Source organism: Drosophila virilis, unplaced genomic scaffold, assembly GCF_030788295.1.
Source record: "Drosophila virilis strain 15010-1051.87 unplaced genomic scaffold, Dvir_AGI_RSII-ME tig00001170, whole genome shotgun sequence".
NCBI lineage: Eukaryota > Metazoa > Arthropoda > Insecta > Diptera > Drosophilidae > Drosophila > Drosophila virilis.
Window position 1 is genome coordinate 2,558,332 of NW_027212828.1, and position 22,683 is coordinate 2,581,014.

Below are 22,683 nucleotides of genomic sequence, written 5' to 3' on the forward strand. Positions count from 1 at the left end.
TAATGTCCGATCCGATACTTGTATATCCTAATTTCGAAAAACAATTCTCACTAACCACAGATGCCAGTAATATTGCCATAGGAGCAGTATTATCACAAGAGCATAAACCGATCTGCTATGCAAGCAAAATACTTAACGAACATGAAATTAATTTAAAAAAAAGAGCTTTTAACTAATGTCTGGGCCACCAAATAATATAGGTCATATCTATTCGATAGAAAATTCGAGATCCTTAGGAATCACAAGCCTCTAGTTTGGTTAAATAGCATGAAAAAACCTAATATGAAGCTATAAAGAAGGAATGCAAGCTAAATGAGTTTGATTACCACATCAAATATGTCCCTGGACAGGAAAATTATGTAGCAGATGCTTTAACCCGAATTAACACAGAGGAAAATCTATTAGGCGCAACTCCATATAGCGTAGCCGCAACAATTCACTGTGCACAGGAAGACAATAGAAACCATATTCCTATCACAGAAAGACCTACTAATTATTATAACAGGCCAAGAAAGCCCAACTCAAACTGACACCATATTTAATGTTATTCCTCATAAACACTTTCGTCCGAAAAGTCCAAGCCCAAAGCTTCGAAATCAACCCGACCCAAGGTAAAAACGGCTACTTAATTTTTAAGACAGGAGTAATACTTACACTTACCTGTAAGCTGCGAATACCATTATCTACCCGTTAATATACTTAAAACACAACAAACTTATAACAAATCAATTAAACAAGCTGAAGTTTAGAATTACATATCGACAAATAAAATACCTTTAAAAAAAATTAGAAAATGAAATGAATGGCATAATAATAGCAAAACGCAGCAAACGCCGTCGTGCTAACTTTATGGGCACAATTTACATCTGTTCGGCACATTAGACCAACAAGATAAAGAGGAATTAGAAAGCCAAATGAATAATATAGCAGAAAATAGCGTACAAGCAAACGAACTAAATCGAGAAATAGAAGCAGTCAATACAGGCATAGAGACCATAAATTATTTAAATCAAGTAGGCGAGGAAGGCCAAAGGTTAGCACTCCTCATATTTAACCTCCAGAAATACACCGACTCCATAGAAGACATTGAGTTAGGTATGCAACTAACTAGACGTAATTTTTAATACAAAATTACTAAAACATGACACCTTACAGCATGTTAATTCAGAAAAATTATTAATTATCAAAACTTCAACTTGCTTAAAAACAGACATCAACGAAATTTTAATCATTACCCATATTCCGCGAGAGATAATCAAAACGCCAATCTTTGAAATATTACCTTATCCAGATAATGATAATTATATATTAACATAATATATATAATATATTAACATAAATAAAGTCACCAACGACAGATACTTCATACAAAACGAACAAGCCTACACGTCAAATTTAAAATAATTAATTACGAATAAATGCATAACAGGAATTTGACTCAAGCCAAAACCGAATTAAGTTATACAAAAACAAGAAACAATTTTGAAATCAATTACATCGAGCCTAATATGCTCATTACTTGGAACCTACCAGAAACACTTTTGAGACAAAATTGCATCAATAGAGAAATAATAATAGAAGGTAATAACCTTATAAAAGCGCCAAGCTGTTCAATCCAACTAGATGAAATAATAATCACAAGCACACTACTAGATTATACACAAACGATTTATGTAAGTAATAATGTAACCAAAATAGAACCATGTCATACATTCAAGCTAAAGAAATCGTAAAAGATCACACATAAATGTACAATACCTTTCAAATTGTAACAGTAAGAACACTGCATAATTATGCCAAGCGCACCACATATGAAATATGATACTCCCCAATTTGTAACAACAAGCCCTAGAAGCCCAAAATCATGAATTCTTGGTAAAAATAACAATTCTGGCGTGAGATCGATCATTAAATCAAAAACCAGTAGGCATAAACACCCACCACAATCGTTAATCCCACCAAAGGCCCAAGCGCAATATCGAGTTGAGATTATGACGACACTGTAATAATTGTAGACAGTATGAATTCGTTGCTTTTCGAAAGGCATTTTTTTTGTTACATGGATTTATATATGCATGCTTGGATTGGTTCCCTGCTGAAATCTATACTGGACGTTAAAAGGTGTAGGTATATAATTATAACAAGCAATTTTTGTTTCTTAGAATGTTTACAAACAGCATAAACAATTTCCTACTGAAACAAATCATATAACCACACTTGTCGACGTATTCATAATTTATTATTTTAAAAACTCTAGGTGTTGTACGCTAAAACGCATCATATTTGGCAATTCAAGCGACATTGTATTACCATTACTCTCTGTTATCAACTACATTGCGACTATGGAATCGCCAACACAAAATGACAAAAAGGATCAAGGGATTGATTTTTCTTAAATTAAATTTAATAGATTTTATATTTGACCAATTTGATCAACTAGTACCTAATTTTATTTTCGATTATATCAGCAGACATAAAAACTTTTCATCAATTTTCTCTCTACACTGCTCTCGCGCTTAAGCGTATTGGCCAAGTGATTGTGTCGTTTCCTTTCCTTCTGCAGGTCATCCTTTAATTTTTTTTTGTTTATGAACAGTTGATTTATTTTTAATTAATTACTGCGCACGGCCATTCAGTCATTGGGACATATTTATAGAAGGAAAATACGAATATGTAAGTGGATATAAGACTGTAATGGAGAACATCTTGTGCTTGTTGAGATTTATTTGAACAACTATATTATATCTGCCTATTTTAATAGGAACAGGGTATTCTACTTCTAATTTTAAATGTAGCCAACGCTATTATCACGACATTGCATGTACCTCGACCGAAACATTTGGCTTGTCGTGCCCAACTCTGGCGGCCCAGAGTTTGTTTAGTTCTTTCTTTTCCCAGTTTCTGAATAGATCCATTTTTATCCTTAAGAGAATCCCCAGAAAGATCCAGGGCCGATTGATGGTGTATTTGTTTTCGGCATGACCATTATGTCTGGAAACCCTCATACAGTAAGAGTATTGTTTTGCAAGAAGCAAACTGGATGAAATCGTGTCAGCTCTGAACGCCGCCTGTCTGCTAATGAATAGATATTACAATTTTAGATATACATTCTTAATCAGTTCCAGGCGGTGTAAAATTTAAGTCGTCTAATGCTATCTTGAACCCAACGTTTAGTTAAAAATATGGTTTCAGTCCACCGAATAAAGAACCATAAGTTGGAAATAATGCATTCCGCCCCTATTAGTCTTGTGGTAAGAATCTTGATGCCAAAAAAGTAACTTTTACCCCCTGTTTACCATCTAGCGCGGTTGTTAAAAAAAAGTAATCATTTTTCCGACAAATTACCACAGTAGCGGGTGGAATTTCCAAAATCGCTGAAACACGCATTCATTTAGTTCTTATATAATAGGCTTTCAAAGTAAGTTTTAAGCAGAACGGACAAAACTTCGCCAAAATAATCTCATAATCGCATATTCCACAGAGGAAGCACGATTAAAAAAAAAAAGTTTGAAACAGGTCTCAAATGTTTTTAGTAAGGAGCTGTGGAAATCTGTGTCTGTGAGAGCAAACAGTTTTATATAGAGATGAGACTTGGCCACGGCTAATGACACGTTGAACCAAGGTTCAAAGATACCAGCATCTAAATACGATTTGATGGAACGGCTCATTAAAATGAACTACTGAACTTATTCAGTGATGAGAAACTGGACGAATGAACTTATTCAGCAAATTGAACTTGAAAGCCCCACACTACTAAATACTAAGCAAGTAGTTTGCATTAGACTAAAATGAAATGTATTTGCCTGTAACTGTATAACAAAGTGGTAATCGGTTTTTTATTATGCTTTTATGCATAAAAATATTTTTTTTTTTTTATTATGGACAACATTTTATTTTATTGATAATGTTTATTGTTGGAAGGGCCAAACGTGAAGTTATTTACTGGATCTCCAAGTGCAGCTGGATCTTCAGTTGGTGGCGACGGATTTTTGAATTGGTCAGCAGATATTCTTGTAAATAATATTCCAACACCTTCAATAAGAGCCAATAAAACTCCTCCTATAATGGCACTTCCAGCCATTGCAGGAATACCTGAAAATAAAATTAATAATATTTATTTATTTTCAAATTCGTATTAAACAGCGGATAACAGATAGATACCTTTTTTACATTTTAAGTATTAAGGCTTTTATATTTTAATCGAATTTATGGTTATAAAGTACAATAACACAACCGACGCAAGCTGTAAAGCGACCGGGTTGTTACACTATTTAATAACTTCGATAATTGGAGCTTGCGCTCCAATAATAAATGTCCTATCCCACTTCTCACCCAACCGACAGAGGGGGCAACGACTTTATGCTCGGACTTGCAAACTAGTTTAGAATAGAAGAACTTATGCGAAGAGAAGAGTTCCTGTAATGCTTGTTATAAGCATCACAGATAACTCTGAATGGTTCTTACAAGGCATAATTAGATGAACAAAATTAAAGCGATACAGGTGTAAAATTACATGTTAGTCTAGTAGGTATTGATAAATTAAATTGGTAAGTCAACACAGAACAGTCAATTTCACCAGTAAATAATTTATGAATAATTATTACAACTAATATGGTTCTACTATAAATAAAAGAAAAACGGATAATCATTCAAATTCTGCTGGAGTATGACAGTTACTGCACACGAGGGTCCCAATTTAAACCACGAACGGCAAACAGTAAGAATTGTTGATGTACAGATTCAATTCTGCCTTGATGTCTTGACATGAGACATACTCAAATATGGATCGTACCAAAGTTTTGTTAAGGTCTTTGTCGTATACGGATCGTCAAATTCCTTCGGCCCATCGCTTGATGAACCCTTATTGACCACGGTGCATGAGAGTAGAATTTAAATTAATGATTAAGAATGACACCTAGATCATTTACTTCATTACAAGTACTGTTGATACGCTCGAGTGATAACCTAACAATGATGTAAGAAATCAATTGCGTGCTTCTATAGAAAGTCATTACCTTACATTTAGAGTAGTTTAAATTTAGGAGGTTGGCTATACACCCAGACTAAAAGGCATCAATGTCGGCTTGTAAAAGATAACATTATACCATATCTTTATATACAAGGCATACTTTCACATCATCAGCACACATTAAAACTCAAAAGTGATACGCAATCAAGGGACGATGAAAGAGTAGAGCGCCAATATGACTACCTTGAGGAACACCGGAAGTCGCCAGAATATGTTTAGAAGACGAAAGAACCTTTTGGGTTTTGTTAGCAAATATTTTGAGAACCAGTTAAAAGATGGACTGGGAGGACGAGAGGGCATAATTTATGTAGCAGTTAGTTGTACTTAACAGAGTTGAAAGCCTTACTGAAATCAGTATAGGTGACGTCAGTCTGTATGTTTTTCTCTTAACCCGCAATTACTAACGAAGTGATCAGTGAATAGAAGTCAAGTCTGTAAAGTTTTTTTTTCCAAAACTCAAAAATTGCACTATCGAAGTAAAGGCTCCATTTTAGGTACTCTTTGCGAGAATTCGCCATGTTTGAATTCTAACAATTAAGAGGTTCTGGTAGGAAGCTCCCGACTAGGGAATACCCTGAACCCTCTTATTCTAACAGCAAATAAGGCAGGGTTCGAACTCGCAACTGACCGCATTACTTGCTGTCGACTCTACTCAACAATCGCATCTGCCAAAAAAAAAAAGACTCTCTTTCTTTAGGGCTCGAACTCGCGACAGATCTCACCACTTGCTATGCCTCTACTCAGCAGTCACACCAATAATTAAGTACTTATGATAAGAAAAAGGAACTTAAATAGCATTACAGAAAAAATTCGCAATTACCATGCTATTAGAATGCGAAGCAGAACCGAATGAATGTGCGTGTGTACATGTATTCAGAAATTCTTAAAGCTGCTGCCCCATCCAATTGCGCAGCTGTATATAACTTTGGTTTTTTCTTAACCGATCTTTATAAAATTTACTACAGTATATCTTATTGTACTATAGAATATTTGTGTATTCTGAAAAAGTCAATTGCTTTTATTAACTTGATTTATAGCTCTGTGGTGGTAGCGGGGAGGTGGCGATAGGTATAAAATGAAAGTTACTTGACATATATATAATATTCTAGAAGCAACATATCATGTTTGGTGAGTCTAGCTCTTATTATTTACCCAATTTGCTCGAAAACCAGGTATCGCTATCGATTTTTATCGATTGCTTGGAAACGGAGAAAGTTATCGATTATCGATTATCTGCGCAGGCGCTAGCTCAGAGATTCAGAGAACCTTCCGTTTATAGATACGGACGGACGGACAGACAGACGGACAGATTGACTCGGCTACTGATGGTGATCAAGAATATATGTACTTTATGGGGTTGGAGATGCTTCCTTCTGCCTGTTACAAACATTTGCATTTTCGACAAATACAATATACTCTTTTTACCTATTTTCAGTAGGTTCAGGGTATAAAAAATGTGGGGTTATTTAATATTAAATTTCTTATTTAAAGTTGCCGCTTGCCTTCATTGAAAAACAGCTGTTTATATTTACGATACTTTCAAATTTTGCACAACATCTCGAAATCTCGATTAATCATCGTAAAATACACGAAATGTTCGGGGCGAATTTAAACATTTTTCAAAAATGTGTTTTTTCTTAGGCACAGGGCGCATTTCACACATTTTGCAGAAATGTGACATTTTCAGAAATATGTTCAGTAGACAGAGGCTATAAGATTAAACAAAAACATGCTATACATAGCGCTCCAATGCGAATAGTGAACAGATTAATTCACTTTGTTGTCAAATTTAATTAGCATTTTGCTTCTCTTTGACCAATTCCATGAATAAAATGTTTCAGTTTGTTATGGAATCCATATGTTTGTAGAAATAATATAAAGGGATACAAATTCAGCGTAGTTCTACTGGATAATAAAAGAGAAATTTCTAACTCCCATGAATCTGTATCCAAAATAAAAAGGGATTATTGGATGTAAGTGCCAATGTTTCGACAGGTTATCGAGCTATTTCTAAGGCAGCACATCGAAAACGTCAAAAACAAAAATAAAACAAGAGTTTCGAGATGGGAGTTCCCGACTAGGGGATAGCCTGAACCCCCTTCAATAAACATCAAATACAGGTCACGCAACGAGCTTATGTACTGTAGCAGTAATAGATATACATTTCGATTTGAACCTTTTTCAATATTTTTGTTTTCTTTAATAACATCTGTGCCTACGCAGTACGAGTTTGTTTCCAATATTCGCTAACTTTTCCCGTTTCCAGGTAATCGATAAAAATAATCGATACCAAAATCCTGATTTTGAGTTGTCATGAATTTATACAAAGTATCTTTCATTTTATAGCTTTCGCCATCTCCCCACTACCACCACATAACTACAAATCAAATAAATAAACCAATTTGAACTACCCACAAACTTTAACCACAATTTGAATGCAATTGTAATTTTAAGAATAAACAAATATTTTGTAGTAATATAAGATGTACTGTTGAAAATATTATCAAGATTGGTTAAATTCACAAAAGTTATTAAAAAAAAGTACTTTGGCTGGCCACATATACGTACACAGACACATTCATGCGATTGTCAAGTAATTATTTTTATTGTCTGCTAAAGCAAACGAGCTCGTGTTGTGCGAACTGCTTTAGGTGTTGTAGAGGAGGGTTCAGGGTGTCCCCTACTCGTGAAATCCTGACTCTTACTCCTCTTGTTTAATGTAATGGACACCTAATTCCCTTGCTGAGCAACTCATCGTAAAGGCACCAACATCAATCAAATTTTCTGCTAAATCTGCTAAAATAATGCCACTGTTCCTTTAAAAAAAATGTTACAAGAATAGATCCTTAAATTCTCTTAAAAAAAAAACCAGGTGGATATGACGGACTTTTATTAAAAAAAAACTGAAACACCTATAGACGAAATATTGCATACTCAAGCACGACAAACTCAGATATTTTCCTACCGCTTAAGCAATTGGATATATTGTTTAAAATTGCATTCTTAACATAACTGGCAATTCCCTTCTTAGGTCGCAGCGTATTAGGTATTACCTCGCGATCAAGATGGACAACAATAAACCCTGGAATATCAATATTTTCATTTGAGTATGTTGAGGCTTCAACGAAACATTGAACAGACGACTGAAGCATACGCCTGTCTGATCGAATATCTGTAATATGACAGCAGTAAATGACTTCCTAGGTGGATATTTCCGTACCCTAAATAAACTTATGACAAAACTGAAGTAAGCATAGGGAACTAATAAAAGCGGTATATCTACATTGGCTCGCTGCAGTAGAAGGTGAGTATTATAAACGTTACGCTTAATTGCAGCGAATGAATGATGCTTTAATGCTAAATGCTGCTTTTAATATATTTTGGGCTTCTTAGTGCAAGGCCGTAGTTCAATTATATAGCATTCATACTTTATTAAAATTTCTAAGGTTATCTCCAGGATCAAACGGATATTCTAATATGCCCTAAATGTTTTCAAAATTGCTTCTTTATTGTCAGCATCGTATTCTATTGGGAATAGATTTTCTGTTTGGGGCATGGGAGGGTATGGAATACCAAATTTTCATATTTTTTGTGAACTAAATTCTCTCTAAGTGAGTGCGCGCGGTTGTGAGTTTGATACTCAAAAAATAACCATTCCGGGTTAATTTTGCAGTTATAATAAACTGAATCAATAATAGATTACACAGACGACCGTCTGCGCATCTTTCAGACAAAACATGCCATGAATGTGCGGGGAGCCTCTTTGCTGAAACTCAAATCGCCAACAATACTTAATAACCTTGTGACTGCCAAAATCACCGCCTGCCTGTTACGAAAATCAAAATACCTAGCGCAAGCTACAGGGTCATCCACTTTAATGTCAAAACGTTAAGTAGCAGCCAATTCTCAAAAAAATTCTAACCAATCTACATTCTAAGAAGGTAACTAAGAGCACTAATCTCTTAGTTTCTGCTGCAGAAATAAGTTGGAAGACCAATCCATCTAATCATCTGACTCTCATCTTTCTGCTGCCCAAAAGGGCAGGTAAATTAAAAGGACGACAATCGCTGTTCGTTAATAGTAATTTAATGGTTTCTGTAAAGCCCGGCGTTTGATTGCATCAGCAACTTTAAGAGTCATAATAATAATTTCATTTTGCCGACCATATCGTAGTCACCTAATAATCATAAAACGAAGGCGTTGGGAAATGGGCCGATCATCTAAAGCCCTTTAAACCATCTATCAGATCGGGAAAATCTATTCCATTAGTAATAAAAATCTTTGATTGTTGCCTAATTTAATGCAACGACTACTTTTTTTGTGTTAAAGTTATAAATATTATTGATATTAAAAAAATAGAGGATATATATAAAATATCTGAGCTTACTTCTGCACTACACTTGCTTTCAATAACCTGACAACATCTATTGGCGTCAAAAATGTCCTTACGTGCTTGAATTCGAGCACTTTGCCTTGCACTTGTGTTGGAATTTCTCTAACCTGTAACCTTTGATTCCTGTCCCTAGCTCTTGCTTACCCTTTAAATTAAGCCTTGTCTGTAAAAACTGACATTTTTTCATTTATATAATTTTATATAATTTTTAAAATTTTAATAAAAATATATTTTGGTAAAATAATTAATTTAAAAAATAGTTTAATTACTGACAATTCTATTAATTAAATAAAAAATGGTATATTATATTTTTAAATTTTATAAATAATAAAAAAATTTTCATATATCACATATTTAAAAACGACTGTGAATCAAATTATTGAAACTTAATGCTAAAAGCCTAATTAGAATACACAACATTCTGATAGCATCACCGACCGAATGAGGTGAGGTGCAGTACATCACAAATTCATAACTGAACAGCCTGTATTTAATAAATTTGTTAATAGCTTACCGTTTCTCGCTGCTAAGATTCCTCCTGTTGCAGCACCGCTTATAATTGAATTCCATGGGTCTTCCTTTTTTCGGATATGTACCAAGGTGCAGTCAATTGTACTAAACATTCCTCCCCAAATCGCAAAATTTCCCGCTATTACGGGTGATCGAGTTTTTATTGCAGCCACACTGCCGATCTATAGGAAACATTTTTATTCAAATCACTCAGAGGATATGCTGTCTGATTAGAATTATTAACAAATCGGCTACTTATAGTTTACAATCCACACGAGACTTATCCTGACTTTTTGCTTATCGGTTGTGCCCTCTAACCCTTTTTTTTTTTTTGTGGTTTAATAGATGTTCATTTCTAGATATACTATTTGAGTAAGCCTGGAAGGAGTTGTTAAGAAGAGGTACAATACTATTCTTTATTATTATCCCTTTTTGATTCCCCTGAGCACTTCTTCATCTACTATTCCGTATATAAATGCAACCCGCTTAGATAGTCGTCGGAATCACAATCAAATGGATGGCTTTTTCAATGCTGGCGCATACGATTTTATACTTAAAAATGTTGATAAAAAATAGTGCCTGGATTCATTGTGATCAAAGTTGGCTGCAACTATAAGCCTGCAGCCTAAATATGATTGTTGATACCAAGTATTCGTTGGTAACATTATTCTACTTGTAGTGATAATATATGTGGGGAATTCAATATTGTGTATTTGTTGTGTATGTCTATGCCTTGTGTGCTGTCAATTATTTGGCTAAATATGATAGTTGATTAAGGTAATGATAATGTTTGTCCTGTAATACTAATCTGCTTCTCCAAAGATGTACTCTAGCTCTTATTATTTACCAAAATTGCCCCAAAAACAAGATATCGATATCGATTTTTATCGATTGCTTGGAAACGGTGTAAGTAATCGATCATCGGAAAATCAAACTCGATCTGCGCAGGCACTAGGAGCACCTACATTTAAAATTTCAAGTCTCTAGCTCTTATAGGTTCTGAGATCCTTGCGTTCATACATACGGACGGACGGACGGACAGACAGACGGACATGGCTAGATCGTCTCGGCTATTGATGCTGATCAAGAATATATATACTTTATGGGGTCGGAGATGCTTTTTTCTGCACAAATACAATAAACCCTTTTACCCATTTTTCATGGGTTCATGGTATAACAAGTAAGAGGTTCTAGTCGGGAGCTCTCGACTAGGGGATACCCTGAACCCTCTTCTTCCAACATCAAATGCATATATATTTTATTTTAGAAGTTATATGTCAAGTTTGGTGACTCCAGCTCTTATTATTTACCAAAATTGCCCAAAAAACAAGATATCGATATCGATTTTTATCGATTGATTGGAAACGGAGTAAGTAATCGATCATCGGAAAATCAAACTCGATCTGCGCATGCACTAGGATCACCTACATCAAGTCTCTAGCTCTTATAGGTTCTGAGATCCTTGCGTTCATACATACGGACGGACGGACGGACGGACAGACAGACGGACATGGCTAGATCGTCTCGGCTATTGATGCTGATCAAGAATATATATACGTTATGGGGTCGGAGATGCTTCTTTCTGCCTGTTACATACATTTGGATCTTGCACAAAAGAATATACCCTTATAGCCATTTTTAATGGGCTCAGAGTATAAAAATTAAAAACATTTTGCATAAGAAAACAAAAAACGACGCCATTCCTTTGTCAAATATATTTAAAATTAACAATTACCGTTCGCTTTTTCAAAACCCTAGTTTCATTATTCTTGAACATTTATTCATTATACGTCAATGTAAAAAATTTCCGTGTGGAAGCATTTATTTAAAGCCCATCATAAAAGGAAAAGTGCACAGCAATTATAAATTTTTCTGCTAAATTCGAAACACAATTTGCCGCACTGCAAGCTAAAAAGAAAATTAAGTTCCCTCGTAATCAAGCAAATTACACCGCATCACAGGCATAACAAGAATGCCATATCAATAAAAAATAAGAAAGAAAGGCTATCCTCGGCATGTCGAAGATATAATACCCTTGCAGACCCAACCTCTTTATAGTGCTATGCCCGTATCTAAGAAGCATAGGGAAAATAATTATTGCCGAGTGTGGTCAAGATATCCTGATAAACAAAAAAGGTTTTTAATCAAAAACCTAGTTTTCGACCGATCGTTCCTATGACAGATATATGATATAGTAGTCCGATGTAAATAAGATTTTGCAAACATGAAGGGAGCATGAAGGAATCTTTAAATGCCGTGTTTAAACAAAATATCTTGAATGACAAAAAAAGTTTGGTCAAAATATCTTGAAAAACAAAATGTTTTTTCGTACATCTTAATTTTCGACCGATAGTTTCTATAGCAGCTATATTATATAGTGATCCGATCTTAATAGGATTTTGCATATATATGAGGAGTATAGTAAAACTAATAAGTGCCGAGTTTGGTAAAGATATCTTGAAAAACAAAATGTTTTTTCATGGTTTTGACATATGTGCTGCGTTCTACAGAAAGAGGGTCCTCTGCAAATTTCATAAAGATAGCTGTAAAACTGTAGGAAAAACTTTGCGGCGCTTATGTAAATTAAAGCAACTCAGCTGTTTACTTAAAGAACCGGTACTTTGCCACTCACATGTTACCGTCAACTAGTGGAACACCAATATGTGAAATTTAAAAATGGACATTTCGTAAACCAGTGGATAGAGGCTATAACACATAATCCCTAAGAGAATTGCTAAAAAAAAATAAAATTTGCAATCGATTTTGTATGATTATTTGGTAATGGTGCTAGTTGTGCTGAATCCCACCTCCAGCCCACCGGGGAGCGCAGTCGTGTAAGATACCACACGAGTCGCAAATTACAAAAGCGAAAAAGTTGCTAAATAAATTAGATTAGATGACCTTATAAAAGATAAGAATGATTATTCTAATCACCACAGGGGACCTGGACCGGATCACGTAAGGTTAAGTTATCGATTATCGGAAACAAACTCGTACTGCATTGAAATTAGAAGTTTCTAAACGCATACTTTAAAAGCTTTATCTCCTTTGAGATGGACGCATTTGATCAGAAATGGCTATAACGATGTTAACCAGGAATAGATACTTTATGGATTCGGATGTGCTTCCTTTTCCCTATTACATCCATTTGCACAAAATCATTATAGCCTTTTTACCAATTTTCAATGGGTTCAGGGTATAAAACTGTATTTCCACATTTGTTAAGGCAAATGAGCCTTAATTAGCTGAAATATTGATAATTATTCCAGCCGAGAAGGTTTACATTTTTGGCAACTTTGATACTGATATTTTAGGTACGTTTGTTCCTACAATTTTTTTGTTAGTGTAGATAATTGGAGCGAAGTTGAGATTTTTGTATAAAAGCTCATTAGAAGGTTGGAACGCTGAAAGAAACACTGTTAATGAGCTAAGCTCGAACAAGAAAGTCAAACAATCAAAATTTAAGGCTTTTGTAGTAAACAGAGCCCACTGATGCTACACGATGCTGTAAGACACAAAATCCTAGTAATTAAGGAAGATAAGATTACCGTGTGAACTTAAAACGAAACGAGAGATTAATTTAAGCATACAAACATTGTACAATTTATGGCGACGTTACTATATCTCCTTTCAATATGTTCTTTAACCGCAGGGCTTTTCGACAAAATTGCGCTTCATCTTTGAGGCCTCAGCGAAAGACGTCACTAATTGATTCCATGGAGGGCAGATTCGATTAAAGAGGACCAAGCATATTAAACTAATTATGTGAATTAAAGGGTTCACTTAACACAATGATATGCGGCTTTTCATTTCTTGCAATGAAAGAATTGTTTCAAATTGCTGAATCCTATAAGTGCGGCAAGAGTACAAATTTAGCACTAATTCTTTTCTTATCGAAATACCTTCTGAAAAAGTAGTTTTCATCATCGTTAACGATCAAGATATCTCAAAAAACGTCCGTAGTAACAGGACGTTTTAGTGTTTTTCTAAAAATGTTTAAAAGTTCCGAACATATACGAGAAATTTAAAACATTCTGCAGCAGTTTGAATAAATGACTCCTTAGTCCTTGGGAGTTCATTCATGTCTATTGTGAATCGTTGTGAAATTCGTGGTTTCGCTGACGCATTTGAAAAAGCTTACAGAATAGGCATCGAGGTCAATTTGTTGTAGGGGCAACGTAAACCTAAAACTTGAACTGGTGTTTCGCTACTATTTAGTCGACAGTGTTGAGAATTTGTTAATTTACGCTATCGTCGATCCAGCATTTTTTTGGACTAATTTTAAAATAGTGCCTTATAAGCACGGAGCGGTACGTCAATACTTCGTCCTCAATAAATTTAATGATCTGCAAGAGCATACAAACATCGAAGATTCCAGCCCTGAACTAATGCACACCAATAATTTGTTAGAAGTAGCTTGATATTTTACTGCTTTCCGTCAATAATTGGCACAGGTATGTGAACCACCTCCTGCACGCATTTAATTACGCGCCAAAATAACGCTTAAAGCATCAAACTACAATCGATGCTAAATTAAACCATAAGTAATGTCCACACCACTTGCATTACTTACTGTCGACTCTACTCAGCAGCCACACCAAAAATTAAGTACTTATGATAAGAGGTTCAGGTCGGGAGCTTCCGACTAGGGGATACCCTGAACCCTCTTCTTCCAACATCAAATGCATATATATATTTTATTTTAGAAGCTATATGTCAAGTTTGGTGACTCTAGCTCTTATTATTTACCAAAATTGCCCAAAAAACAGGATATCGATATCGATTGCTTGGAAACGGAGTAAGTTATCGATTATCGGAAACAAACTTGAATTGCGCGGGAGTACCTACATCTAAAATCATCAAGTCTCTAGCTCTTATAGGTTCTGAGATCCTTGCGTTCATACATACGGACGGACGGACGGATGGACAGACACACGGACATGGCTAGATCGACTCGGCTATTGATGCTGATTAAGAATATATATACTATATGGGGTCGGAGATGCTTCCTTCTGCCTGTTACATACATTTGGATTTTGCACAAATTCAATATACCCTTATACCCATTTTTTAATGGGTTCAGGGTATAAAAAGGAACTAAAATAACATTACAGAAAAAACCATGCTTACCATGCTGTTAGAATGCGAAGCAGACGCGCATGAATGTGTGTGTGTGTACATGTGTACTGAAATTCTTAAAGCTGCTGCCCCATTCAATTGCGCAGTTGCATATAAATTGAAAAGGAGCGTCATCTTTACGGAACACTGTTGGATATGAACAGAATGCTAATTACAGAAGTAAGGTTCTATCATGCTTAGAATAACTCTTGGTAAAGCAAAGATGAAAAATCCAACAATCTTAGACCAAGCTTATTTCAAGTCTATTCTAGCTTAATGAAATACCTAATATTGAATATTGAATTGAGTCTCCCACTTCCCAAGTGCTTCGGCACTTGTCGTAAAATCATTTGTTTCATTGCTGAGCACAAAGACAGCATTCTACGCAAGTGAAGTCCAACATCGACTCACGATTAGAGCCCGCCACCGGGACAAAAACAAGAATGAGTTTAACAGTACACCAGCCAACAGTACCGACACTATTAGTGGATTCATCGTAGACGCAACCTGCATCATTTGTATATACACACAACGACCCACACAGACCCGAAGCTAAAAGAACTTTTTATTTTATATACAAAAATTTGATTACAACAAAAATGTATAAACAAGTAAGAGATCTTGTTTCCAACACCAAATGCTGCTCACACTACGGGTTCATTTGCTTCAGTATTATATTATAAATAGGTATTATAAAAAAGTAATACTAACTTAAAACTTCCCCGAATAGGACTTGAACCTACTTAACCACTTGGCATAAATAACGTAAAACAGGTCTTTGGGTTGATGAATTGTTCCAATAATTAAGATAAGTCTCCCCGCCCCTTCTTCTACTATTGCGCTCTTATCTAATAGAGCGTTAGTTCGAAGTCAAGGTTAGGGCAGCAATCTACCCTGTTCGCAACGTCGTGGTGGCGTCAACTTGTGAGATACGGTATACGGGTTTGGGCCATTACTTACAATTTGGCTTTCCGCCGAAGGACTGATGCTGACTGGTTTCGTCAGAAATTCTACCTTGCACAGAGACCTCAAAATGGCGACCATAGACAGCCAAGTCGGAGCATTCGCAACCAGTACAAAAATAGTTTGCATCGCTGGGAGGTGTGAAGTCAGGAGGCTTAAGAGAAGATAGTTGAAGGACCTCCTCCAACCACAGCATATGAGACGCCCCAGAGTGTCCCGATTACCTACGTGACGATGTAACCTTATTCAACAACACATTGAAAGTGTAATTTAATAACTCCAGAATTCCCAACAATTATGGGGGCTCGTCCGAAAATAGCCTGCGAATATTGGGCAATAACCATTAAGTGTTGTTCAAGTAAAATAGTGAAAAGACCGCAAAAGTAGGTTTAGCAACTTGCTAAACTCCGCTGTGATTTGTGCAACATTGTTAAATTAACAACATGCTGTTTTGCAAGACGACGAAATGTGCCGCAAGCAAAGCGCAGAGCTACGTCAAATTGCCATTCGTTTTCGATGAAAGCAGGGATTGCGAGCATGGTGAGAGCAGCTCAAAGAAAACCAGTGAGTAGAGTAGAAGACAACGACATGTAGCGGCAGTTGGGTGTTAAAACAGGACAGAGTTCCACAAATTCTGCGAGAAAATTATGATCTGTGAAAAAATAAATGTGGGTCAAGGATTTAAGAAAAAATTCAATTTTGAAAACAGTTTAGATAAAAATGCCATAGGCAGCAATCATAGCGAGAGACTTTAAAGAAAGTAGTGTCAGGTGTTAAATGCAATAAAGTTAGACACAAGCCAAATCAGTGTGAATTGAAGGATACATGGAAAGAGAAGTAAGGACAAATGCAACAGCTTTGCCAAAAGACATTTAATAGAGCTTTTAAAAATGTAAAAATTGATGAACGACATATAAAGGCAATATTTGATTCGGGTAGTGACATGTGTACCATTAGTGAGAGTATTTATACACAGTAGTTCCCAATTGCTTTGAGATTATCAGTAAAAATCAGTAAAGGAGGCAAAAAAATATTAGTGTACACTGACCGTATGAGTACAATGAAAAGTCATAATTCAGATCTAGGTTTGGTTAGCAAAGGGAATAGATTGTCATTTCTGAATTGTGTTTCTGAATACGTTTCGCCTACAGTACTAGTTGCAAAAAATGATGGTACTAAGTGACTTTGTTGTGACTACAGGAAGTTAAATTAGAACATTTTACATAATAACTTTTCAATGCCATTAATAGACAACGTTGTACAAAATGTGTAGAAAGCAAAAGCTTTCACTACGTGTGGAGAAGTGGAGGCCATGACGATGCCAAAGCAGGAGGTTTCCGTCAATGAGTATCGTTGGGCAATATTTTTGCAAGACTTTGACTCTAAGATCGAACATCATTTTGGATTAAAGATGAATCACGTCGCTTTGAGTAGAGTGCATTGTTTGATATTAAAAGACTCTTTAAGACAGAATAAAACAAGCCCAGCAGCAAGATGAGGGGATAAATGAAATTTGTCAAGTGTTTGAGACAGATATGATGTTATATTGGATACAATGATAAATTTTACAGGCCAATTATAAATATTTATTATTATATTATTAAAATATTGTATATATATTATTATATTATTTATTATTATAATAATTTTATCACAGTGCAACTATGTTCGGGAAAAAACACGTATATTGATTTTACTTTTGTTTTTGGACAGGGTCTGGTACAGAAAAGTTGTTGCCTCAGCCAATGGCGGTGAGCTTATTCTCTCCAATTCAGGAATGAGAATAAGAGTTAAATATGAGAAAGAATTGGAAAAACTATATACAAATCTAAAGATATTCACCAAGTCCACGAATCCTGAATTCAAGTATAATGTGAATTACATGGTCGCCATTAGGGGTACAAAAATTTAACCCGGCTTAAAGCTGAAAAGGTAATTTTTGGGTCCGTATAAGGTGATGTGTAAATTGAGACGTGATCGATATATTATTGAAAAAGTAGGTGACGAGAAAACATATAGTGTTGATATAGTGTTCCGAAGCTTATGCGATTTTGCATATATGTATAGTTTTGGTCAAAATATCTTGAAAAAAAATGTAATACAAGTACTTTTTCTCGACCGATCGTTCCTATGGCCAGCTCCGACTGTGTATGGTCTGCAACAGCAAGACGAGCGCATGCAGTTTCAAGACGACAGCTATTAAACTAAGGGGTGAGACACGCTTATATCATCTCGACTGTTGATGCTGATCTAGAATATATTATATATACTTTATATCTTCCTTTATGCGTTACACATTGTTTACTAGTGCTTAGGTTTAGTGAATATACCGGAACAGACCTGTGAGTCATACATAGTAATCGAAATCATACAATTAGAAATCGATAAGACAGAAAGACCAACTGAACTATGTGACAGCCAAATTTCAACAGCTGCCAGGCAGTGTTAGAGTACGTAGTAAAAAGGGCATTATAACTAAGAGAAGGAAAATGCCTAGTCGGTTTTAATGAGATAAAAGACTTATTACCTTAGTAAGGAAAACAATTTTCCCGATTTATAGAAAAAGGTGGCCCGATCTACAAAGCTTTGTAGAATGAAATATTATGAATTCTAGTACTAAGAAGAGAGATGAATTTCTGACCACAACAGGTAAGGGAGTTAGGCAATTGTTTACTTTTCTTATCGATCAAAGCTTTCGCGAAGAGCTATCAGCGCTAACCGCTATTAGCACATCCTAGTGGTGATGGAAGGTTTTTCTAAATTTGTGTGGTAACCGAACCGTAGCACAGGTAAAGTATTAAATTGCTTAGAAAGCCAATCTGTTCTGTTTGAAAATCTTGGAATATTGCAAGATGCATAGCTAATAGCTGCCGGAGAACCGCGCGGAAATGAACAAATCAAGAGGATACATAAAAAATTTTAAGCAAGTCCTGAAAATTTGAACAAACATTTTGGAAAAGTTAAAATAATTATACTGCACCAAAGAGCACTAAGGCATCTTCTTTCAATAGTCTAATAGGTTTAGAAATCTGTATACCAGGCAATCGATAAATAAATAAACTGTACTCTAATCTACATTTGGTCGTGGAAAAAACACCCAAATCACAAACAGGTTTGAAATTTTGAATTTTCAACTTAACTGAACAAATAAAATCTGTCCGTATTATCGTGAACTTAAACTTTTAAATATAGGCATCGACGATTTTCATCTATTATCATCCTTTAATGAGAATCTTGGAGCCGGCAAATAAACTTTTGTTCATTTAAACTTAAAACCGATCCGTCATTTTCCATAGTTGTGAATATTATGTCCAGAATTTAAGGAGGACCGATTTCCCGACTAAACTTAAAAGTTGTCCTGACAACCTTTGACACATATTTTTCACTGGGGAAGCGGCCTGAGTCGAGTAATATATGTCACAAATAATTTTTTTAATGACCTTTGCCAATGAGTTTTGACTTGAAACTTCTTGCACCTATTCAACGTTTGACCCACATTTATCATTCAAGGGGCACGATTTTGCAAAAAGTGTATAGTATGAATTTAAAAAAAATTTAAGATCTTCAAGGCTCTTAATTGATAAACTGTCATATATTCCGTCAAGTATAATTCGGACGCACAACATTCAAACGAAAGAAAACAAATTGAATGAGTGGGAATGCGTTGGAATAAGAGGTTCCGTTTCGAATGCATTCGAATGACCAACCGCTTTTTAATTGTTGTTGTCTTGTCGCGCATTAAGAAAACGATAAAAATGAAAAATAGGAAAAAAAAAATTAAAACAAAAACAACTTAGTGCGCATGTAAATACATACAGTTTGTCAAGTAATTGTTTACAAACGGAAAAACAGCACACAAATTAATTTTTAAACTAATATTTGACCGAATTAAACTATTTCTTTTTAATTTTTTTTGCATATTATTATTATTCTAAGTATTCTTCATAGATATAAGGCACAAACATAACAAAATTCAAAACGCAAATGTAAAAAAAAAAACAGACAAACCTAAAATGAGGCAATTTTTGCGCTGTCAATTAATTCTTTGCAAAATGTAAAATATTACTATATACATAACTAAATATAGGAAACTATGGCAATGGTGGTACTAATATTTGGTATATTGGCCATTAGCATCCACTACAGCCCGCAGACGACGTAACATTGAGTGAACAAGGTTATTCAGGTCATAGATTTCGGGTATTTTTATCCATTCTTCTTGAATGGCCTTGATGAGAGCGTTTTTATTAGTTGGGCTCCGTTTCCCTACGCGCTTCTTTAGAAAAGCCGCAAATTTTCAATTGGGTTTAAGTCAGGACTCTGGGCAGGGGTGTCAATGACTTTGCTGCAATTATACAGTAGCCAAGTCCTTCACAAAAACGATTTCTCTGTATATACATAAAGAGTATATGTATATTTTGTATATTTTTTACTCTCTTGCTTTCTGAGCGTGCGGGCGTGACTCGAACCCGATAAAAACGAAGGCCACTTGGGACCAGCCGCATATCAAACGCGTGGCCCCAGCATATTACACTGGTTGTCAAGTCTATATCTTGTTTGGTGAGTGATATTATCCGGGTGATTTATTATAACCACCAGATCGGCAAAACGCTGATGGAGTTATCCAACATGTTTTTGTTATTTAGACAAACTATAACATCTTCAACCTTTCATTTTTGTTTGTCTCAAAAGTACAACGAACCTTCAAAAGCCATAGGCAAAGTAATATGAAATAGAGAAAGGGTTTGCCACGTCGATGCGAAATTCTTGCATTTTAGCTCGCTTTTGTTGGTAAGGGTACCCAAGCGTTGCCATGTGTGCATTTAAAATATTTTGGCCTCGCTATTCACGCATATTGTATATTTTGTATATGAATCGAATCATTTATGCGCTTGTGTGTCTGTTGTTTGCCTGCCTGCCTGTCCCCGATGCAAATATAACAAGATTTGGGATTTCTGGTTTCTGATCATAAAAAAGAAGGGCGCGCATCAGACGCGTGCCAATAATGATATTTTCTTTTGCGCCCATGGTCAGCTCGTTCGCAGACACAAATCATATGGAACAGAGTGCGCCAAGCACTCTCCTCTAGAGTAAGCGGGTCAAAATACATCATATGTATATCTTACACCCTTACTCGCGATTTTGGACCAGATGCTACCGATACTTTTTGTGCCTACTTTCCTGTACTGATTTCCAGTCTATATGTTGTTTGGTTAGTGGTAAAACACTGCACCGGGTTTGCGACAACTCTTATGGCTAGTAAGATGTTCTAAGCATGTGCCAGTTTCTTATGTCGTTTTTGTTATCGGCTTAAACTTTGATTGTCACCAGCAAATATATCACAAAAAATAATATTGGTAGGCAAAATAAGACAATTTTTTCATATTACTAACAATTATTTCGTCTACAGGAAGTAATCAGTGACCCATTGCACAATGTATGTACATAAACATGTAAGCTTTCTTTCTGGTCATTCGTAAGAATTTAGGAAATTTATTAAATGGCCTTAAATAAGTATTAACACTGTGTAGATTTTGAATTAATATATATGCATACCAATCGCTTGTTTAGTCCTGATGGAGCGTTTCGAAAACCTTTAATTGCTTGGAAAACACCACCTCCGATACAACCCATGGCGAAAGCACCACCACAGTCATCCACAATTCGGTAAGGACATGGATCGCGTGCATATTCTTCCATTATGACGCTTCTTATCTGCAAATTCACACCATTTATTCATATAATTTACAAAAAAGACTACATTGAAGATATTACTTAACACACTACAATATAACTGAATTAGGAATGCACGATAAACATCGATTTCAAAATAGAAATCGATGGTTTCTCGAATTGAAATGATTTCGTATATCGAAAAATTATGTGCGTCGAATTAGCGGCGTTGACTTAGCGTTGAACTTTGGTATTTGCACTAATTTATGCTTTTAAACACGAAGCCAATTGAATATAAATGCAGAATTGCAAAAATTAACTTATTACCTATATACATACATTCATTAGAATTTGAACTTTACTTTATAATATGGGTGAACCAAGGGGTTGAAAATTGAGTATACGCCATTTTTAAATATCTTGATTTGGGGATTATGACCACGAAAACCACATATACACGATTAAAGTCTGTAGTTTCACCTAACCAATCTTAATAAATTATAAAAATCGACAAGCACGTTTATAAGATATTTGTAAAACAGTGCAGCAACCTCGTTGCTAGTCCCAAACCATATGACTGTACAAAATTACCCTTTCACTTGAACCCTAATATCTGTTTACTGGGATAATGACACTCAATACACGGTATACCAACTTGTAGATACATGTTTAAGGAAGATTCACGCATCAGTTCTAAGCAAACCGATCGGCCAGTTATTTAGAAAAATAACACAATGTTAACACACCTCATGTTGTTCATTCAAAAGGCCTATCGAGCTACCAGCTCCAAGGGGACCCGAACCGCTGCTTGAAATCAGTGTTGAACCATGTTATACAGAATTGAGCGGGAACATATTGATTCAAAATATTTGTATATGAAAAAGTGCAGTTATAGATGAAATTATTGTCATTTGACAATAAAACATTATCTTTGGTAAAATGGACTGCTGCTAAATAAGACAAGTATGTATTTATGTAATTATACACAGTATAATTA

General features: G+C 35.3%; 1 protein-coding gene and 1 long non-coding RNA gene across 4 annotated transcripts; one reads left to right on the forward strand and one right to left on the reverse strand.

Moving 5' to 3' along the window:
- Nucleotides 1–1,367: 1,367 nt before the first annotated feature.
- LOC116652331 (uncharacterized) lies at nt 1,368–2,578 on the forward strand. Of its 3 annotated transcripts, XR_004305310.2 has the most exons (4): nt 1,368–1,581; nt 1,654–1,673; nt 1,776–2,123; nt 2,258–2,578. It is a non-coding gene; the product is annotated as an uncharacterized lncRNA (long non-coding RNA). The 3 variants fall into 3 exon arrangements; XR_004305309.2 differs by having other exon boundaries at nt 1,368–1,673; nt 2,258–2,568; XR_004305308.2 differs by having other exon boundaries at nt 1,654–2,123; nt 2,258–2,568.
- Nucleotides 2,579–3,830: 1,252 nt separating this feature from the next.
- Tim17b (Translocase of the inner mitochondrial membrane 17b) lies at nt 3,831–21,928 on the reverse strand. The gene is made up of 4 exons (XM_002058728.4): nt 21,789–21,928; nt 21,570–21,728; nt 9,937–10,114; nt 3,831–4,092 (listed from the first exon to the last, which is right to left on the reverse strand). The coding sequence occupies exons 2-4, from the start codon at nt 21,711–21,713 to the stop codon at nt 3,896–3,898; spliced, it is 519 nt and encodes a 172-aa protein (XP_002058764.1). The 5' UTR covers nt 21,714–21,728; nt 21,789–21,928; the 3' UTR covers nt 3,831–3,895.
- Nucleotides 21,929–22,683: the final 755 nt, after the last annotated feature.